Genomic DNA, 21,922 nt, shown 5'->3' with positions numbered 1-21,922 from the left:
TTACTGCAGTGCCTGTTTATTCTTAAGTATACATTTACTCCTTTTAATACAAGTACAATCTATTAATTGATACAAGAGTCTGTAATACCTATCTCTAATGTGAAGGTGAAGATAGATTTTCCTCCTATTGTGTTTTGCATAGTTGAAAGGGTTTAAAATTTTCTGAAAAAAAAAAAATAACGTGAAAGGTTTACCATTTCCTATTTAGACACACTGGCATTCTGTTCAACAGAAAATCCTAGTAAAATAAGGTTACTGTCTTCTGTGAGCACTCTTTGTTGGCAAGGTTTGTTTTTCTTTTCTCCAAAGATTTTGGCTTTTGTAGCGCTCTGTCTTCAAGTGCACTTTCCCATATTCTGAGGTTTATTTAAATTACTGTTTAAAATGTTTGATGATTTGATTTATTGAGAAAAGTGGGATATGCAGGTAAATTTGATTTTATAGCGTAATGTATTTTTTACTGCTTTTATTCAAGATTCATCGAATCCCTTCTAGCAGAAGAATATAGTTTCTGTAAATCTGTGGAAAAAGCATGGGAGGTTTGCAGAATCCCTTAACCTCTTGAACTTTCCCATGTCATCCTGTGAACTCTGAATCTATGGCACTCTTCAAATCAGGAAATGTTTAAATATGAAAAGCCAAAACGCTAAGCTGCTAGATTTTGTATACAAAACATCTGTGGGTCTTGCAATTTAACAGTCATCTTAATCGTGGTAACATAAGCAGACTATTGTTAGTCCTCGTCATTACTTTATATAAAGTAGAATATGATTTCAGTAGTTTGTTCTCTTGTTATTTCAGCTTTATGACAAAATAAACACAAAATCTTCACCACAAATCAGGAATCCTCCAAGTGATGCTGTACAGAGAGCCAAAGAGGTAATGGCTTTAAATTTTATTTTTTATTTTTTTACTTTGAAACGGATTGTATTTGAAGTGCAACAATTTTTTTCTTCATAAAGTGCTGATATGTATTCTGGTTCATAATCTGATTTTTTCTGGAATTCTACCATTGCTTACTTAACTTACATAACAAGTTGCATAAACTTGCAGAATTCTATTATGTCTGTAAGGATTATATATATTACTCAGTTGCATCATTTAACCTTTGCTGCAACAATAGCAGTATTAAAAGGAATACTGATGTTGGGTAAATGCAGTATCTTTCAAGTTCATTTTATTTATGTGCAGCAGAAGTTTGATGTTTATATGACTTAGTCACAAAAAAGGATTTATTTCTAGGTATCAGCTTTTTAAATAGAAAAACCAAGTTTATCATAGATAGTTCTAAGAGGAACAGACCTAGAAGTGCAATGAAGGTGGCCTGTAAAGACCAAAGATAAATAGCGCGATGTTCTTAATTCTTATACATGACAAATACTATTTTATTTGCTTATTTTTTGCAAGTGGTAAAAAAAAATAAAGAGTTCTATCACATATTATCAGTAAAAATAAGTACAGTTGTTGGGAGTAATGTCATAGGAAAACACTTTTTATCATGCCATTAAAACAGAATTAAAAGGAAGACTTTAAAACACTGTAATAACTGAAGTGACCCTGATAGACCCCCTGAAGTCTTATTCTGCAGAATTTTCTGGTAGTTAATCCTGGGAGGTGCTTCCACAAGCAAAATACTCTGCTTTCATTGTCCAAGTAGTTGCATGTGAAAATAAACATGTGTCAGGCTGCAAGCAAATGAATTAAAGCCAATTTACTCCTTCCCCCAACAATAAGCTGAACTATGGCTCAGATTTTATAAAATCTGGAGCTTGGAGGTGCGGTAGCAGATGGACCACCTACACTTGATGTCAGTTTAATTTGTGGAGAGAAGATTTTATGAGTATTTTTAATACTGTTTTCAAAGTGATTGTTTTAATAAATTGAGACCATGCGTGAATGTAGCAATTGGTGGTGGTGATGAGTGTCACCTATTAGCACTTAATTTCTGTCACCATATATTTAGCTGTTGGAGGAATACTGTCAACTGAAAAAAGAGCAACTCTTTCCTTCAAATTTCTGCTTTAATCTCTCTCAGTCTCAAAGAAAATTGAAATTAGATATTCGGGGGGGGGGGGACGGACACATTCTCCTAAGTCCTTTACTGTCAAGAATATTCTTTTGTGTAGTCATTAGGAGATATTCTGACTGACCAGTGAGTGTTTTCATTTGTTTGATTAATAGCTTTATGTAAAAGAAAGTTACTATGGATATTTCTCCTATTTGTTTTGCAGGTATTGGAAGAAATTTCATGTTACCCAGAGAACAATGATGCAAAGGAGCTAAAGCGTATTTTAACACAACCTCATTTCATGGTAAGCAAATGGTACTTTTGAGTTTTGGGGTTGTTTTACTATTCTTTGTATTAGAAAACTTAATTTCAGGAAGTTCTCCCTAAAATCTGCAAGGGATAAAAGTGTATGCAATACAATATACCTATTAATAAATATTTCTAATCAGCTGGTCTGACAAAATAGGTACGATAACTACTACTGTTGGTCCCCATTACTGTCATGAAAACTGTCAGTAGTTTGGCGCAATCTAATTATGGAGCAGTTTCACTATCTTTTTGGGGAGCTGTGTTGCACATAGAAAGAAGAATGAATCCTTTTAAATCTCCATTGGTGGAGCTAGGATCCTCCTTTTTCTTTTTCCCAAGGATATCTTGTTAGGATAAGGTGTGTGAATTTATTGCAAAATAAGTGTTTATTTAACATTAATTTACAATAAATCAATAGCTTGTTGTCGTGGTTTAACCCTGGCCAGCAGCCAAGCCCCACGTAGCCACTCACTCACCCCGCCTCACCCAGAGGGATGGGGAGGAGAATTGGAAAGGAATGTAAAACTCAAGGGTTGAGATAAGAACAGTTTAGTAGGTAAAGAAAAAGCCGCACATGCTAGCAAAGCAAAGGAAAGAATCCATTCACCACTGCCCATGGGCAGGCAGGTGTTCAGCCATGCCCAGGGAAGCCGGGCTCCATCATGTGTAACAGTTACTTGGGAAGACAAATGCAGTAAAGCCAGCTGTCCCTCCCTTCCTTCTTCTTCCCCCAGTTTATATACTCAGCGTGATGTCCCATGGTATGGAACATGCCTTTGGCTAGTTTGGGTCACCTGTCCTGGCTGTGTCCCCTCCCGGTTCCCTGCGCCTCTCCAGCCCTCTGGCTGGCAGGGCCCAAGAAACCGAAAAGTCCTTGATTTAGTATAAAACATCACCCAGCAACAACTAAAAACATCCCTGTGCTATCAACATTGTTCTCATGCCAAATCCAAAACAGCACCACACCAGCCACTAAGAAGAAAATTAACCCTGTCCCAGCTGAAACCAGGACACTTGTACAGTCTAGTGAGCTTGTGTTACACATCCTACTGTGTCTGTTTCACAAACTTGATTTGGGGGCAGTAATTGTCCTAAGTTCAGGGCTGGGAACGTGTAACAACTTGGTTCAAGTTACTGAAGTCCAGTCCTTTGAAACTACTTAAAGGATTTCTATTGTTTATGCCGTGGATGAAGTTCGTAAGTTCAGAAATAAAAATGTTTGCCTAAATCGGCTATACACTATTGTCAGTTTAAAATCATGAATTTGAATTTCCCTGACACAAGGATTATATGCAGGGGGCTTTGTGGAAGTTGCTCACCTGAAAGCTGAATTCCTTTAAACCTGATTTCCAGGAAAGCATGAGCTGAAACCAGCCTCATATTCAGGTATAAGATGAAATCTGGATAGCTGCATGTCTCAGTGTGTTCTTTTGATGGCCACTGTAGCTTTGGGTGCATTTATTTTAGTACTTTAAATCAGATCAGGAGTATGTTTGAAGTGAATCTCTTGATTGTCCCCTTACAATGCTTTTGCTTGTATCATGTAAGGGTCGCAGAGCATGCAAACTAGACTCCTTTTAGATAAACTTGAAAATGCACACCACAAGCCAGTGTGTAATCCAGCAGCTGATGGGCATTCGGTCCACATGGCAAGGTGGGAAGCTGGTCAGAAGTAAAAACTCCAACAACACATTCAGCATGTACATCAGGTCCTCACTAATCCAATTGGTTTCCGTGTTGATTCATTCCCATTTCATTGCACAAATGCTAATGCAGACATTGGCTTTTGACATTGTACTCAGCAACACGCTGGTATGTCACCGCCTGGAGATGACACCTATCTTGAAGTCTGTAACAAATCTGATTCAATGTTTAACAGGAATACTTGCTTAAAATAGAACAAAAAATAAGGTGAAATGGCACTCAGCCAAACTGTAAGAAAGACTGGGGGGAGGGGGGAGGAACAAACAAAAAATACTTTCTGATATTGAACTTTTTTTGGAATCTGACAGGTTCATTTGGTTTACCTTTTTTTGCGTAATTACTACACAATATTGCAAAAAAATTAGGCACTGTGGAGAAAGAGCTTTTTTTAAGTATAAATTCCTTTCAGAGTAGGCATCAATAAAAATGATTGTGGCATACAAAAATTTCATGTATCCAATCAAGCGACAGGAAAGGTTGAGTTGGAAATCATCTTATATAGGTACCTTTATTTCCACCTGATATCCTCATAAATTTAAAGCCATCTGTGAGAATTATTCTGCTGCAATTCTATAAAAAGTATTTTTTAATAAGGAATAATCTGCAATTCCATAACAATGATGAGGAGTGATTTCAGTAAGTCACTCTATGGCATCCAGAGCTAAATTGCTAGTTGATGGAGTCCAATCCTTTCTACCCAAGTTTCATCCTCTCCCTTGCAGTTGTTCTGCCATTCACTTGACACTGCATTTTGGTATTCCACTGTGCTGAAGTAGTAGAAGACTGCTCCAACGAAACAGTGATTCATTTAGCAAAAAGAATTGGGAACAACTGGAATATTACTAGCATCAGAATGAGCAAGAAGACAGAAACACACAGTCTGGGTTAGGGAGGAATAGCACAAACATGTGAAGTACCACTTAAATCAACATACATTGCTGTGGAACCATACCTTTAGGGTGCAGGTACCAAAGAGTCTCCAGATGTCAAAGAAGCAACTCCATCTTCTCCCATTACTCCCGCTCCTGCTCCCAGATTGCAGACCTTACAAAATTATTCTAATCGTGGCATTCTGCCAAAATTCCCTTCAGAGCCAAAACCTTTAAAATAGATACTATTAGGAAAGGAAATAATTGTATAAAATAATATTGTCAGCCTATGCTCAATGTGTTTACCCAGCACTGTACAGAGCAGTACTCTGGTTAGTAGGTTGCTGAGCTCTGATACACAGAGACTACAGCACTAAGGTGTAATAAGTAGGATCATGTGTGTTAACACCTGTGTGATAATAGAGTATTTTACTATTATTTATATTATCTTCTAATGTATATACTTAATCAGAAGACAATGGAGTATAGTCTGTCTCATTTACTTAGACACAGTGTTAGTGGTTTAGACTATGTATAGGCCTTTACAGAACCAAAGCCAATAAAGTATGTGTTTGTAAGTACTCTTATTGGCACTGAGATCTTAGAGTTCAAAGATTTTTGTTGATTTAGTTTTGTTTTACTCATGTACCTTATGGGTACAGGAATAAATTACGAATTTGGTCTGTACGTGCATAACGTTTTAATTTAAAGAAATATATGTGAATTTTACATAAAGGTCTTTCAGCAGATAATTAATTTAAGAATTCTTTAAAAGATTATTAGGTACCTCATCTGTTGTGTACAAATTTCAAGGAGCTTTTACTCCATTATGTAAATTTGAGTTGTTTTTCAAATGTGCCAGTTTTATCTGTAAAAGTTTCCATTGTATATGTTTAGTATATGGCAGCAATTGAAATGTTTGCTGTTCTAGGAAACTAGGAAATTACATACAAAGGTTTTATCCATCATCAAGTGCCTTCCTGCACTGTTCTTTGCAGACAATGATCCTGCAGTATAGTAGAAAGCAGTTGTTCTCACTAAACTTACTTTCAGCAGGATTATCATGGTCTGCAAAGAAGAGACAGGAAAAAAAATCTAAATTATCAAAAATGACAGAAATGCATGAAAACAAGTACCTTTAAGTCCAGTAGCAGTCTTTATATTAAATGTTTACAATATTTAAATTGAGCTTGCTGTACTTTAATATCTGGTGATTCTGTATTTTTGTTAACACATCCAGACATCATCTCATATAATTGTGAACTTTTGAAATGGTTTAAACAGACCATATTTTATTGCTAAAATACATACATAAAGCAAGGCAAGTATTTGATGTGAAACAAATGTAAGGCCCTGAATTACATGAGAAATGTAGTATTGAAGCGTGGAGAGTGTAACAGGTACAGGCAGGTGCATGAAGCTCAGTGAGACCTTTGAGCAGATGGAGCTGAAGGAAGCACAAAGACCATCCTGCTCTTTTATTAAAGAGTGCTTGCATGCAGAGCCAAGACCACACTCACTCCTAGAATAGATGCTTTTTGTAGCAGCCAGAACTAAGGCATGATTGCCCATGGCTGCTCTTGTCTTGGGACAAGTGCAAACAGTTTTCAGATACTAGAACAAGAATTAAGCTAAATGCCTAGACTTATGTAGGAGTATTCATACATAAATTTACACCCAATTAAATAAACCAAAATAAGAATTTATTTAATTAAAGTGTTTTAACTTGCATATGTGGTCCATATCTCTTAATATAAAATGTTGCTTCCATAGTACAGACTAATGCAGAGGAATTGTGGCAAGTTTGAGCTTAGTGGTTGACAAAATAAGATGAAAACCAAAAAATGCAGATATAAGTTAGTATTTAACTAAAAAACATATGTGTAGGTGGACTTGAAACACTGGAAAAACAGGAGGAAATGTGAACAGAGCATTGCTAGTTCAGGAAATTCCATTGTATTGTTACAATGCTGAATTCCCACCTGTAGTTTGAAATTGATTTGAGGAAATGGAACTTAAAGTATTTATGAAATTATCTTTTATAACATGGTATATAACTTTAGAAGTCCTACTTTGGGAACAAAGTTAGGATTTTGTAGAGACCATGAAAATCCCATTTCTGCCTTGGTTTCCACTTGAGAATTACATCTTGTAGGGATGTCTTTTTATAACTTTTTTTCAGTTTAGGTTCTGCTTAAACATTTGATTTGAATACTAAGACATTGCAGAGTTAAATTTCTCTGCCGAAACAAAACCTAGATGGTCAACCTCAAGCCTGGCAAGGCTGATGGGTTTTGCAAGTTAAAAGTTATGAGCATTTAAACAAAAACTAACATGATGTTAACTTTAATAGATTGACCTAGCTGTGGTGGTGGCTGATATCTCTACTATTGTAGAGATATTGTTAAGAACCAGACTTGATTTATCAATCCTTATCTGAGAAACCTAGCCATTTGGATATGGAGACAGGATCTGTCTCTGATCCTTGATGAGTTAGTATACTAGAACTAGCATGTTCACATACAAATAATATTTAGTTTTCGGAAGAAAGCAAGCAAGCTATAATATACTCATTATTAAGAGTTGAATGCAAATGCAGAATGGATGTGATATGATGCTTTTAAAGATACCCAGGACAACAGCAGAATTCATACCATTAAAAAGCCCGGTACTATTGAATACTGCTTTGCAAATGTTTACACTTCGTAGACTTTTATCTTGTAATACTATGCTACTCTTTTTATGGTTGTACAGGCTTCTTGTCTTTGCCCTAGCTTAGAGTTCTTACACAGTCAGTTGCATGACTTACCACATGGGCCAAGGCCAACTGTACAAGGTTCAACAAGGCTCAGTGCTGGGTCCTGCACTTGGGTCACAACAACCCCACACAGCGCTACGGGCTTGGGGACGAGTGTCTGGAAAGCTGCCTGGTGGGAAAGGGCCTGGGGGTGTTGGTCGACAGGTGCCTGAACACGAGCCAGCAGTGTGCCCAGGTGGCCAAGAAAGCCAAGAACATCCTGGCTTGTATCAGAAACAGTGCAGCAGGGCTGGGGAAGGGATTGTCCCCTTGTACTGGGCACTGGCGAGGCCACACCTCGAACCCTGTGTTCAGTTTGGGCCCCTCACTGCGAGAGGGACACGGAGGTGCTGGAGCGTGTCCAGAGAAGGGCAGCAAAGCTGGTGAAGGGTCTGGAGCACAAGTGTAAAGAGGAGCAGCTGAGGGAACTGGGGTTGTTTGGCCTGGAGACAAGGAGGCTCAGGGGAGACCTTGTCACTCTCTACAACTACCTGTAAGGAGGCTTGAGCAAGGTGTGTGTCAGTCTCTTCTCTAGGTAACAAGCACGGGAGAAGAGGAAATGGCCTCAAGCTAAGCTGCACCAGAGGAGGTTTAGATTGGATATTAGGAAAAGCTTCTTCACTGAAAGGGTTGTCAAGCGCTCAGACAGGCTGCCCAGGGAAGTGGTTGAGTCATCACCCCTGGAGGTATTTAAAAGTCATGTAGATGCGGTGCTTAGGGACATGGTTTAGTGATGGGCTTGGCAGTGTTAGCTTAACGTTGGACTTGATGATCTTAAAGGTCTTTTCCAACCTAAATGATTCTACGATAAAGTTATTTAAATACATTTAATAAATTAGGTGTTGTACCACTCTTTGCATCAAGAAACACAGTAAAACTAATGAAGTAGTATTTAATCAGTTTGTTTGTTTAGATTGTAATTTTCATCAGGCATTTTGAACTCAGTGTTGCTGTGCTGGGTCTGTGCTCTAGGGGGATGGGAGAATATGGAAGTGATTATGCTTGTAAACAACAAAAAGCAAGATTTCATTCTTTTACTCAATACCGATCCAGTTTGTCTTTATTAGAATAAAATACCATGGGATCTGAATACCTTTCAATTTTACTAGTGTAATTATTTTCAAATAGTTAGCTCAGACAAGTAGCTTCCTAATTCTGTGTCTAGGCACATAAATGAAGATGGTTTCATTCTGACATGTTGCACGTGTTGAGAAGATAGGGGAGAGGGAAGCAGCATCATTCTCACTGAGGTATCTACAGTAGAAAATCAGGTTAACTTATGCAGATTTAAAAGGCTAGATATGTGTGTATGCATTTGCAGTCTGCTGGAGTTTTAGACTTCTTTAAGGGTAAAGTTCCTATAGGACTTCCTTTAATTTCCAAAAAGATTAAAAAATCATTATAAGGAATGAGTGGAGAGCATCAGAGATGATGGAAGTCTGATATTTTGTTGCTGTAATCTCCTCTAGGCCTTACTTCAAACTCATGATGTAGTGGCACATGAAGTTTACAGTGATGAAGCGCTGAGAGTTACACCTCCTCCCACCTCTCCATACTTAAACGGAGATTCTCCCGAAAGCGCCAACGGCGACATGGATATGGAGAATGTAACACGAGTTCGACTGGTGCAGTTCCAGAAGAACACAGATGAACCAATGGTATGGAGGCAACCTCAGTATATTTCTTGTCTCTGTACTAGTAAAGACTGGTATTATGATTTTAATGACAGCTTCTGCACTTGGAAGGAGGGTTGCCAGTATAAATAGAATAGTTCAGCAGCCATTGTAAATACTTATCCTCCTGTGTATACGCTTAACTTAAAATGCCATGTGTGCATTCATACTAGTGCTGTACCACTGGAGGTGTTTTTGTTTAAAAACAGCCTTGTAGTAGTTATAGCAGATTAGGCTTTAAACCAAACTGAACACTTTGCATTTCAATACGAAATTGCATTTTCAACAAACCAGAATCTTATATGCTTATATATTAAAGTATTGCATCTTCACATATAAATAGTATCTGTTTTCATTACTCATATTTAAGTGAGTGGCAAAGTGTTTCTTTTAACCTTAAAATTTACACCCTGCCTTCAAGCTTTTAGGAAAAGTGACTGTTCTTAACCACTAAAGAATCACACTGCTTAATGTTCTATTTTAAAAGTACAAACTTTTTTTTTTTAGGGAATCACTTTAAAAATGAATGAGCTGAACCACTGCATTGTGGCAAGAATTATGCACGGAGGAATGATTCACCGGCAAGGTAATTATGTGTCACAAATAGTTTTGTCTTCAAACACAATTATTTAGATAATTTTGTACAAACTGTGTAATGGCACGTAGTCCTCATTTCGATTGCTACTATTCCATAGTAATGTACTTCTCTATCTGGACGGAGTCCTGTTAACTGCCTTTGTTAACTTCCAGGAGCAGATGTCTGCCAGCATTTTGAGATGAGGACCTGCTATGTTTCATTTAGGCCTTAATTAGGATAACAGGAGCATAGCTCAGTAAGAGAATGAAGTACCAATAGTTCTGGAGCTATACTTACTTAATCTTCTGTTTAAAAAAAAATAAATCCTTAGACCAGTTACAGCAAAGATGAAAGAGCTTTGTGCCACAAAATATTTAAATTTCTCCATGTATTTTCACACAATTCTTAAGGATCTTTGTGTACTTCTGATGCTGAGGCTTATAAAAATGGGTTTTGAAATAAAAATATTTCTTGTGCCTAGAACTTGACTCTTTATTTTCAGTTTTCACTACTGTGGCAAGCCCTGCAAACATGCATCTTTTCTCATCTTCAGTCTACTCCTTTTTTCCATTTTGTGTGTCCAGGTCAGATGTCAAAAAGTAGCTGGGCTTTGTCCTACTTTTAAGCATGAACTTCCCTGGTAGGTTTTTAGCTGCAAGTTTGGATTGCAGCCTTAGAAAGGGTTATTTTAATTTTTCCAGTTTGTCATCTTTTTCTTTTGATGAACACAAAAATTTTCATCATTTGTCAGACCAAAGTTCCTTTTAGGAAGACAAAACATAAAACAGGGAAAGGGAACATCATTCTTTCCATGATATATTCATTTTATCTCCTTGATATGGTCAAACCTGTCAAGAAGCAGGTAAGATAAAACTTTTCATGCAAGCAAAGATGCAGTTCATATAGACCTTCATATTCCTTTAGAGGACCCGCTGGATTGAAATTTATTTGGCTTCTAAAAGTGATTTTAAAAGGAGATTGCTCTAAACTTCTTGGGAAGAGGGTTTTCTTCCAACTGTAATTAGGTAGTGCTGATCCTCTGCAGAGTGTTGTTTCACATGACTGTGTTCCATAATGGAGGTACTAAAACTTTTTAAACCTGTTAAAGCTGGGTAAAAAAATCCAGCTATGCCCATTATAAAACTCTGTTCTTTTTAATTATACAGTGTCTTTTACTTCTAAAGATTTGGGAAATTTAACCTATATGTGCTTCATCTAACTAAGGTAGCTCTTCTGCACATAGGTTTAGTTCGAAAAGTGTTTCTGTAGTATTATAATCTTTTTTTTTAATGTGTCTGGTTTTATTAGTGCTCTAGGTGCCTCAGTTTCACTGCTTCATTCAACATATCTAGATTTAGAGTTTTTTTACTGAATAGAACAACACAAATGTAAGTCGGCAATGATCTCAAGCACAACATGTCTTTGAACCCTATTGACAGGATCTGTGGCTTTTATGTTTCAGGGCAGGGGGTTACGTTGTTGTTTTTGCTGTCTCCTCTTGCTATGTGGAGAACTGCCAGGCAATAACAGCAATGACTAGATAGTAGCTCTACTGAGAGGGTTACAGGAACTGTGTAATTTCAGGTCTAGCGCTATTAAGTACAAGCTACACAGTTCCTGGTCACAAAACCGTAGTGCTGCGAAGTCTGCCTCCCGACTCTGCCAGCTACATCTCATCCTGCTCATTATAGTTGTCCTTACTCAAAAGGTGGGGGAGCTGAAGTGGGAAGATAGGCCTGTAAAGATGCACCTTCCACAGAATTCACCTCAATGAAAATTAAACACCAGTTTCAGTCATTAAAAATTGTCTTTTTGTTGACTTGTCTGCTTTTTTAGGATAAGTAAATAAATTGTATCTTAGATCTCAGGCTTTTAATTATGTCTTAGCTTTCACCTTTATGTCTATGCCTTAACTTAGCTCAGTTGTCTGTTTACTTTTTACCTGTGGATTCTGTTTAGACTACTCGTACTGTAAATATCATTTTCAGCAGATCTCCATATAGCCTGAGTTCTCAGCAACTCTCAGTACGTTAACCCATGGGGCTTTTGGTGCTGACTGGTTTTGGGGCATACATGCTTAATGTGAATTCATTCTTAAGATGCGTTTAAGAGCATGTTCCCAGTATGACATTTAAGAAGATTTCCAAAGAAGAGGGAGGACTTACTGGCTCTGCCCATTTAACGTCACCAGAAGAACAGCAGTTGCACATTTTCTATGCTACATTCTCAAAGTGACTTAATGTAAAACTCACACCGATTTTTAAGACATTGATACCCCTGATAAGTTTTATTCAATTCTAACAAAATGTATGTGATGACTTGGTGAAAATAAGATTATACATTCATAAGCTTTCACTTTCCTTTGGCTACAAGACATGTTTCCAAATAGGGACTCCAATAATTTGTCTTCTTCCTAATAGGGTAGGATTTCTCATACTTCTGTGCAGAGCAAGAGCACACACTTCCTAAAACTGTCTTCACTGTCTCTTGCAAAGATAAAGAATGAAGTCATTTACTCCAGAAATACATCCATTATTTGTTATTACAGAGGTGTTATACGTCAGTAAGTCATGAATAGCTTAGGTTCTAAATAAACTCTGCAGTGTCGATAGAGAAGGAACCAAAAGCAACCAAAATTAGATGATTAAGCCTAGGTATCATGGGAACTACAAATGGTATGGAAGATTTGTTACTCAAAGATGTCACGAATACTCTTCCAACAAGAATATTTATAAAGAGTAAGAAGTTTCTGCAAATAATAAAACCCTCTTCCCTCACAGAATGACCATCTACTGCTAAATGTCCATGCTTTATTTCCAACTTTTATGTATACTGCTCTATTCCAGACATGAGCAGAACAACAGTCACTTCTGTCAGAGTAACAGAAATGGGAAGTGCTCCAGAAGAGGGGCTTTTATTTAAGTGCACTATTGAACTGATTTGATACAGGGATATTACTGAGTCTGATTCTCTTTCTAATATTTATTTCCATCAGAATTTTATTTTAATAATGCCAAAGAATCTTTATACTATTCCAGGACACATGCTTTTTCTGATTCAGTATTATTGTTTAATAACAATTACACTCACTTCAAACAGAATTTAATTTTAGCATGATACGGTCAACACAGAGCCTTTTTTTTTTTTTTTTATATTAGATTATTTTTTTAAGAACTGGGTATTGAATGCCATTCTGCGAAAGTCTGCCAAAACTGAACTTTCAACGTGTTTCACTAGAGATTTGGTCATTAATATTCTAGATGTGAACTAGATTAATTTGAAACTCAGATGTAGGACTGTTGCATTCACATTCAGTAAACTATAAATTATGATAAATTTTCTACTGAAAAGTAGAAGAAAAATTGTGATGAATCCTTTTTTATAATTTCATTATCAGCAGATCAGCTGTAGAATTGTTCAGAGCATTTAATGTGGCTGAAGGACTTACTCTTGAGAGTACTGCAAGTTATTGTATTGGGCTCTCTTCTGTAGCACTGCCAAATGAGCTTCTGTTTCACAGAAGAGAGCCCAACGGGAATCATAGCAACAGAACTTTTGGGGATTCTTCTCCTTGGTTCAGGCTGTGCTTGTGTTTAGCAGGCACACAGTTAGATTTTCATACGTTTGTCCAGCTGAAAGTTTTGCTTGCGTGGTGTTCTTTGGAAAAACTTGACTATTTTGGATCAGGACAAGAATTTTAAGGATTTTTCAGGGATCTAGTTGATTGATTTTTTTTCAGGTAATTTTTCAAATGTATGGTTTAATTTAGGAAATGTTTGCTGGTTACTAGTTTTCCAAGTAAGATTAATTATATTAGGTACAGTAATTTTATTAGGGACAGTATTTAGGAAAGGATGCTTGCACAAATTATGTAAATCATACAGCAAAAAGAAATATATGTGAAGTAAATGGTCTTGTCATATTTCATTATATATGAGAAACAGCTGACTAATAATAAACCATGGAAGTCTTTTTTGAGAGCTGCTAGAGAATTAGGTAGTCTTGAGCTACTCAAGTCAGAAATTATCATCCAAAAAAGAGCCTTCTAGGTTGCTTCTGATCTGGAAGATAATTCCTTCACTGCCTCCTCCCTGTTGAGCTTTTGTAGTAACGTTAAGAGGCATGCTGCAGCATGCCATTCCCATCCCAGCTTCGGCAGGTCAGTTTATGACTTGTCTAAGCTAAGCAGACATTTGTTTCATCATCTGACATTGTAGGTGGTCACACCGATCATTTAGATTCAAGCTGAACCCACATGTACATACAGAAAATGCGTGTTCTAACTATGGCAAATCAAAATCAGAGAAATTAAAAAATACAGTGGCTTGACAGATAAAATCAAGACTATGTCTAGAAGCCAAATGCATTAAGTAGTCATCTGATAAAATGCTGCTTGAATATCTCCTGTTGAATGTTTTCAGCTGACTAGTTGTAGATGACTTTCTCTTCAATGTGTGGGTTTTTGCAGTGTTCTTGTAAGGGACTGATGTTTGCCCCGTGTACCTTAAGGGCAGCCTGGGCACCTCATGCTGGTGCATTGACTGCAGTCTGAAAGATGGATTCATAATCTTTGGTAACTAATACATAGCTACCAAAGTCCTTTTCTGAATCTAGCCAAAAAACTTATTTTAATTTTGTTTCATATTTATGCCTGGTATGAATATTAGTACTGTCTTACAATTATCTCAAATTGTAAAAACGTGTTTGAGGTGATTGTGTGTGTGTTTTGTTAACTCCACAGGTACACTACATGTAGGGGATGAAATCCGAGAAATAAACGGAATCAGTGTGGCAAATCAAACTGTAGAACAACTACAAAAAATGCTTGTAAGTGCCTGAAATCTTTCTCCTGTTCTTTATAAAAGCACCTGTCCTGTTTTGACAAAACTTTTATGTAATTGCATTGTGACTTCTCCTTTTGCTTCTATTCTTGATAGCCTACATGTGCATGTAACACAGAGTTCCATGTTCAACTGTTAAAAGCGTTCTACAGGCTTTCCCCTGTTCTTTAGTAGTCACTATTTTGCACCTTATACCCAGGAATGGTAGAAGGCACCTCCAGGTGTCATTTTATTTGTTCTGTTTACTCCCATAGTCAGGATTATTGACACCCAACCATTCTTGACAGGTGCATGTCTGACCAACACTTAAAAGATATTGAGTAATGAAGGTTCCCTAAACTCTCCAGGTAGCTGACTTTAGTATATAACTCTTCTACATTTTAGAATTTTTTTTCTAATGTCTGAGTTTCCTTTGTTGAAATGCAGGAGTTTCTTCTCTTGTCTCTAGTGGGCATAACAGAAAAATACTGCTTTCCTCCTGTTACTGATCCCTAGTCTATAAAAATCACATTCTTATTTTAAATCTTCAGTCTACACCAAGTGTAGTCACTGAGTATACTATGAGAGAAAAGAAACTTCTGTTGACTATTGGAGTAATTGCTACACAAATACAAATATAATAAATCGTAGAACCATTCAGGTTGGAATTAACCTCAGGAGATCTCCAGTCCAATCTGCTGCACAAGGCAGGGTCAGCATTGAATGCAGCCCAGGTTGCTCAGGGCTTTGTCTTGTTAAGCCTTGAAAATAGCCAAGGACAGAGATTTGGCAGGACAGGTGTCTCTTTTGGCAACCTGTTCCAATAATTGTCATCATAGGGAAAAATGTATTTCTTATATGTAGCTGGAACACCCGTTCTTTCAATTTATAACTGTTGTGGTTCATGGTTATTGATGTTACAAAGAAAAAAGATATTTTGAGCTCAGACAGTGTCTTTTTGCAGGAAAATTTCATCTTGGGCCTTGCTACTAGAGTCAGTTTGATATTCCATAACACTTGCAGATTTTTCTGCATGCAGCCCTAACCTTGGGATCTTGGATGATATCACTAATCCTTCTGTTGCATCCAGGACCGTATAGACAAGCTTAAGTGAGTCCAGGCAAATATAATTTTTTTATCATGATAAGCCAGCCAAAGAGTGAAAGGGGGAAAGCTCAGAGATCATTTGGAGTGATCTGCTTACCTTTCTGCCCAGATGAAGTCCTGCGGTTGTCAGCCATGTGGTGTCCCTTATATTCAAACTGTGATTTAAGAAGATATGGTTGAGCAAATATGTTGCCACAGTCTGCTGCTATCCTGCAGTTACTACTTGTTATGAATATTCATACACTGTAGTAAATGCAAACTGGCAGACCCCATGTTCTGTTTTGCTAGAAGACTATTTCTTGCATAAGACTCCGTGGATCACAAGAATATAGCTACAAAGAAAAGATTGACATGGAAGAAACCTACACATCTCTTCGTCTCTCACCTTAAAAGACAGTTTTAGGTTCTAGGCATTCAAAATCTGGTCAGGCGAACAAACTAATAATGTATGTTTATCTTTTAGATTAATGAGAGACAACTTAAATGTTTGTTTATAAGTGAAATGACAAATTAGTCATGGCATTTTAGCTTTTCTGAGTATTTACTTTAGGAAAACATACTGCTGCTCTCAAACTATGATGCTTTCCTTTCAAGCATTAATGATTACGGACATTTTATCTTCAATATCTTAGTCTTTAAAGAAGTGCTTCTCTTTTTGCAGAGGGAAATGCGTGGAAGTATTACCTTTAAGATTGTGCCAAGTTATCGCACACAGTCTTCATCCTGTGAGGTAATGAATTTAATGAACCATCCCATTTCTTCCTCAGTCCTGTAACTAACTGCCTGCTGATGGCTGAATGTTACTGCTTTCTGGGAAATTGTTTCTGCCTGTCCTGTTAGATCACGCACACCAATTTTACAACAAAGATAACGGAACATGAGTAGGTCCCACCTACCTACTCAGCCCTGCCTTCATATTCATCTCATCAGCACCTTAACTAACTCTTTACAGCCTATCAAAAAAAAAAAAACCACAGGAAAGGGGATCCTCAACTCATGCATTTAGGAACCCCTTTTAAAAATTACAATTTAAACTCATTCTCCAGGAAGTCTATTAAAGTTCCCAAACTGAGGAACAATCCTCCTTTTTTTAGGCATCAAACATTATTTACTGCTTTGGGCTGTTAAGGGTTAATTGAATAATCTGTTTCTGTATAACCCTGTTGAGGTAAATTTGTGATGGTTGTCTGTAACAGTTACATGTGGCTTAATAGTATGTTTCCATGAGAAAAAATGGTATTTGTCATTACAGAAGAAAAACAGATTTGGAGTTAGTTCTTGTTGAACTAGAAACTTGGTGGTGTGGTTTGTGCACAGTAACGTTTAATTCCCTTCTGCTCACAAAGTTATATTCCAGACTGCAAGCGAAGGGAATTAAATTCTAGAAAATGGCTACTTGAGACATACTGTTCCAATTTAAGCATACAGATGGCATATGCACTGTGTAGAGGATGCCAGTCTTTCTGTGCCACATGCTTAACTGCACAAACAGTTCCCAAATTAGAATTCTGAGAGTGAAATCACAGTCCCCGTTGAAGTCAAGCACCTTATCTTAATTAGAGCTGTGATTTCACCCTAATTGTTCTTGTGTCTCAGCAGATGCTAGAACACACAGAAACTGCTGCTGTGATTGTCAGAACAATCTGTATGCAGGAAAAAAAAATACAGTTTTTGGGTTGCCTTTTGTACTTCTAATAGAAGTCAACAAGAAATAAAAGGGTTTAGAGGTAGAAGGTTTGACAGATTTTCACCTATGAGGCTGACTTTCTTAAAAGGTATAAGTACGAAAGCAAAAGTTTTTCATGAAATGCAAAGGCTTTAAAAAAAACTTCAAATAGAAAATTTAGAGCGTGCTGACAAATTTATGTATTAACTACTGTGCTGTAATAGCAGTAATAATAAATGATATCTCACTTCCCAATATTAAAATACAGAAACTGGTGAAACTACAGAGCTGGTGGGGAGATGATTATTTGGAAAAAATAATTTGGCATACAGCTTTAGATTAATACCATTAGGTGTCATTTTAGTTGTAGCAGGCCATCTCTTTTCCTTAGCTTTGTGTCCTTAGGTTCTTCATGACTGTTTCACAGAAGAGGGGAAAATGGACTTTTGCCTTCCTTTGCAAAAAACAGCAAAACTAGAAATATGTGGTCAAAGACAAAGCAAAATAAATAAGCATGTCTACTTATCACACTTCATGGCATTTAGCATTCATTTAATCAGAGGGTGCTGAGTGTTCCAGCTACTCAGCCACACTATGACTTTGGCTAGATTTTCAGCTCTTACCAAGTGTACACAAAAAACCAACATTTTTAAATCATCCTATTAAAGCATCACTAGTCCTTTGGTACAGAGAGAATTTTTTTCAGGTAATTTTTCAGGATTGTGATTCAGATGATAACTCAAATACTTAGCCATTGATAAAGACTAAAAATGAATGTTGAATCAACGTTGCTAAGACACAGAGAGCTTGCTTCTCATGTCCTCTAGCAGGTTAAATTCAGAGATATTGGGTCTTCGCTAGTATAATGTTACTAGTTAAGGTATTTTTTGCCAATATTTCAATACAAATTTATGTTTGGTTTCCCCCCCTCTCTTCAGTCATGGAGCGGTGCTCACATCTCACATAGTATAGTTTTACCAGAAGAGGAATATAAAACAGAATCAATAACTGGGGGGTTTCTTGAGGTTTCTACCACAATCACATCATTGGACTGCAAAACATCTTGTTAATCTTGAATAAGAAAAACTAAATGTTAGTAGAATCAGAGGTGATCTGTCTTCCATATAGAATCCATCTGTATGCCTTATATAAATAAATGAAGGGGCACGGGATGTTATTTTTTTTAAATAACTTGAGATTTGCATTTCACTTGCCATATTTTTCTCCATTTAAGAGAAACGTTATAGTGGTGTTTTCTATATATTAAACCACTTCTGTATATTTAGGGAGTTCTTGTCCCTGTAGTATGTGATGGTACTTGAGTGTCACTAGGCAGTTTCCAAAATCTCAACTGGATAGTTGCAAGTTTCTTGGGGATTTGTGGCTTTTCCTGCACCCAGGCCTTCTATTTCATGGAGCAGACTTTTCTTATGACTTGTTCGGCCGTTGGTGTGGCAAATGGCCTGCGTTACTCAGGTATCTAGATGACACAGTGGCCAAGATGTTGTTTTCTGCTTCAGATACCCAGGAAATTACAGACTTACATAAATATGAACTTAAGTAATTTTTGCAATACATTCTCCTTAAGGCTGATGACTGCATATGCTGTTCATACATTTCAGTTTTATCCAACTGAGTAAGCATTTTGCTCTAGCTACATTTGCGTTCTTTGTACTGACAAAACACCCCAAGTAATCTTTTATAGTGTCGGATACGTGAGAATGGTAAGGGAAGTACATTTTCTTTTTTTTTTTTTAACTGGAAAACTTTCTTTATAAACACCCTTTATGTTTCAGATTGTCTTCATGAAACACTTAAGTTGTTTCATTAAGAAGAGCCTTTATATAGGAGATTTTTGAAATCTGGTGCTAATCGCCATGGATTTATTCCTTTAGTCTTGCAGTGTTTCCATTACTGCTCAAACTATGTGACTTTTTATAGTCTTAAATCTTTTTTACATTTCTATTAAAAATACTGCCAGAAAGGCAGTTGAGCAAGACTGAAATTGAAATGTATTTTGAGGTTTTTGGAAAGTCTCTAGGGTTTTCATGGGTTTTGTTGTTATGGGGCTTATTTTTGTGGATCTGGCAAGACTGTCATTAATCTGGCTGGTTTTGTCACTATTGAATTTGATCAGGCCACATTTAGTAGACATAATTGACTTCTGCTATAGGGCTGCGTGTCAAATGCATTTATTTATCCTTCATAATCCACACATAAGTCTGCTATTTTTGGAAAGAAAGGCAGGTCCCTAGGAAATCAAGAATCTAAATGCCTTTGAAAATATGGCTGAACTGCCTAATTATTTAAAAACTGTAGATACGCCTCTTGATGAGCTTAATAGATCAGTTTCTTACAGTTAGTACTGAAATCACCAATAGCACTGAAAATGTGTATTTTCCTCAGTATGTTATGATGAACATTTGCTTTGAGTAGTATGCTGTTTTCTGTTGAGAATTGTTGGAGGAATACAAATCAAAACATTCTCAAACCAAGAAAATTTCCTTCAAAGGGAAAAGCTTTCAGGAGAGTCCAGAAATAGCGGCATTCTCCAAGTTACTGTAAACTTGTTTTTCTCCAAATTACTTTGCATCACTTTCCAAGGCTTTCCCATGCTAAACCATCACAGACTAGCAAATCACAACAAACTAGGTTTAAAAAAAAAAAAAGTATAATTAATTTTTTACTTCTTCTTGAAAGTGAGACAATGGCAGAGACAGAATTGCAGAAGAAGCAGAAAATCTCTTCATAAAAGAAGGAAGTCACTGCTTTTTTTCAAAAAAAGTATCTCCTAGTTGCTATTTGGTAAAGATGATGCTGATAATCCCATACACAAAAAAAGGAATAATGGTTCATTGAGGCTTTTCTTTTTTCTTTTTTTTTCAATAATGAATGGCTTATTTGGTTTCATTTGAACATTTGAAACTTGTTATGCTGGAGTGATTTTGTAAAAAGAATTAGAACTGCTTTCCCCTGGTCTGTTAGATGTTGCCAGTAGTTTTGGGAGACAAATGAGTGTTTTGTTCTCATGCATGTAGCAGAACTATACAGACCTACAGACCTTGAACCACAATGATTTTACAGGCATAATATTGTCCTCAACTGTGTTAAAATCAAAGCAAGCATCTAGATAGCTTCATATGGAACTTTCTGTGAAATCATATCTAATGAGTCTGCAAAAAAGTGCAGAAGTTCTACATGAGTTCTACATGCCTGCACATCAAGGTACAGGCAGCAAAGGGACAAAGTATTGCCTGTCATTTTAACTCTTCTTGATGCTTTAAAATAGCTATGAGTGCTATCTAATTAACTATTATATATCTATTATCACATAATTAGTCTAAGTTTGAGAATATTAGTAGAGGACCTTTACCTGATTAATATTGCATGAAAAGTTTAGTTCCAATTCTGGTTTTTCATTTGTTCACAAAGGGCACTTGTATTGATAAAATGTGACAGGGATAACTTTGTTTTCTTTGAAAACTGTTTTAGCCCTTTTTTTCTGCTATCTTTGATATGCAAAATTACCAGACATTCCTAAATTGACCTTCAATGTGGACTATTATATTCCAAAATTCTTTTGGGGGTAAAGGGGATTTTTTTTTCACGATGTTTGAGTGAATTATTTTATGTCCTGAAGAGTTGGCTCAATTATCTGATCTTATGGAATTAAATACCATACAATCAAAATGGCATGTGAAGAAAATTGCTCTACAAGTGACTCATTGCCTTTGCAAAACCCAGTGAGAAATTCCTGTTATCCTTTCTGTAGAATTTCCTCATATGCCCCCTGCAACTGCTGTCTCCCCACTGAAGTGTAGGACCATGCTGGTAGTCGGGATCTAGAGAGGAGGCTTTTTAAAAGTGATATATTTTGGCAGAGTTTAATACTTCTATACTCATAAGAATGTTGAAGGAAAAAACCCTCAATGTGCTTTCAAGTGGATGAGGAGGGAGAAGAAAGTATCCAGCTTCCTTCTCAGGTGTTAGCTTTGGTGCCTTTGAGGCATCTTATAGAATAGAAACTGATGAACACTGACTTCCACCATATAGCTGAAAAAAGATTTAGAAGCATCTTTAAAATGGAATATGTGCCTCATTCTATTCAAAGACTATTCAGTATATAACTTTCACATAATTACCTTGAACAAAGATGCCAGTATGACTAATAGCTTTTAACATTGTCAGCCACCCGAGATATAAGAGGTCGCAGATACTCAGTAATTAAAAAGCTGATTGATTGCTAAGGCACTATAAAAATAGTTATTACCTAGCATACATCAAAATGTCAAACCTGCATCTTTAACTATGGAAAAACTTCTCAGATTTACAGAGTTTGTAGTGTGGAAACTTTCACAGATGAAGCAGCTAAGCAAATGGTTATAAGGCTGT

The 21,922-nt window shown here is 36.7% G+C and overlaps 1 protein-coding gene across 23 annotated transcripts in view; it reads left to right on the top strand.

Annotated features, from left to right (window-relative positions):
• Positions 1 to 21,922, top strand: part of CASK (calcium/calmodulin dependent serine protein kinase) — a 226,172-nt gene that overhangs the window by 179,060 nt on the left and 25,190 nt on the right. For all 23 annotated transcript variants that reach the window (XM_055803008.1, XM_055803020.1, XM_055803009.1 and 20 more), the window contains 6 exons: positions 802 to 879; positions 2,232 to 2,312; positions 9,157 to 9,345; positions 9,868 to 9,946; positions 14,679 to 14,764; positions 16,526 to 16,594. In XM_055803008.1, the coding sequence (XP_055658983.1) occupies positions 802 to 879; positions 2,232 to 2,312; positions 9,157 to 9,345; positions 9,868 to 9,946; positions 14,679 to 14,764; positions 16,526 to 16,594 (582 nt within the window). The remainder of the gene's footprint in view (positions 1 to 801; positions 880 to 2,231; positions 2,313 to 9,156; positions 9,346 to 9,867; positions 9,947 to 14,678; positions 14,765 to 16,525; positions 16,595 to 21,922) is intronic.

Source organism: Falco peregrinus, chromosome 4, assembly GCF_023634155.1.
Source record: "Falco peregrinus isolate bFalPer1 chromosome 4, bFalPer1.pri, whole genome shotgun sequence".
NCBI lineage: Eukaryota > Metazoa > Chordata > Aves > Falconiformes > Falconidae > Falco > Falco peregrinus.
Note: the sequence above shows the minus strand (reverse complement) of the source record. Positions and strands in the feature narration are given on the sequence as shown.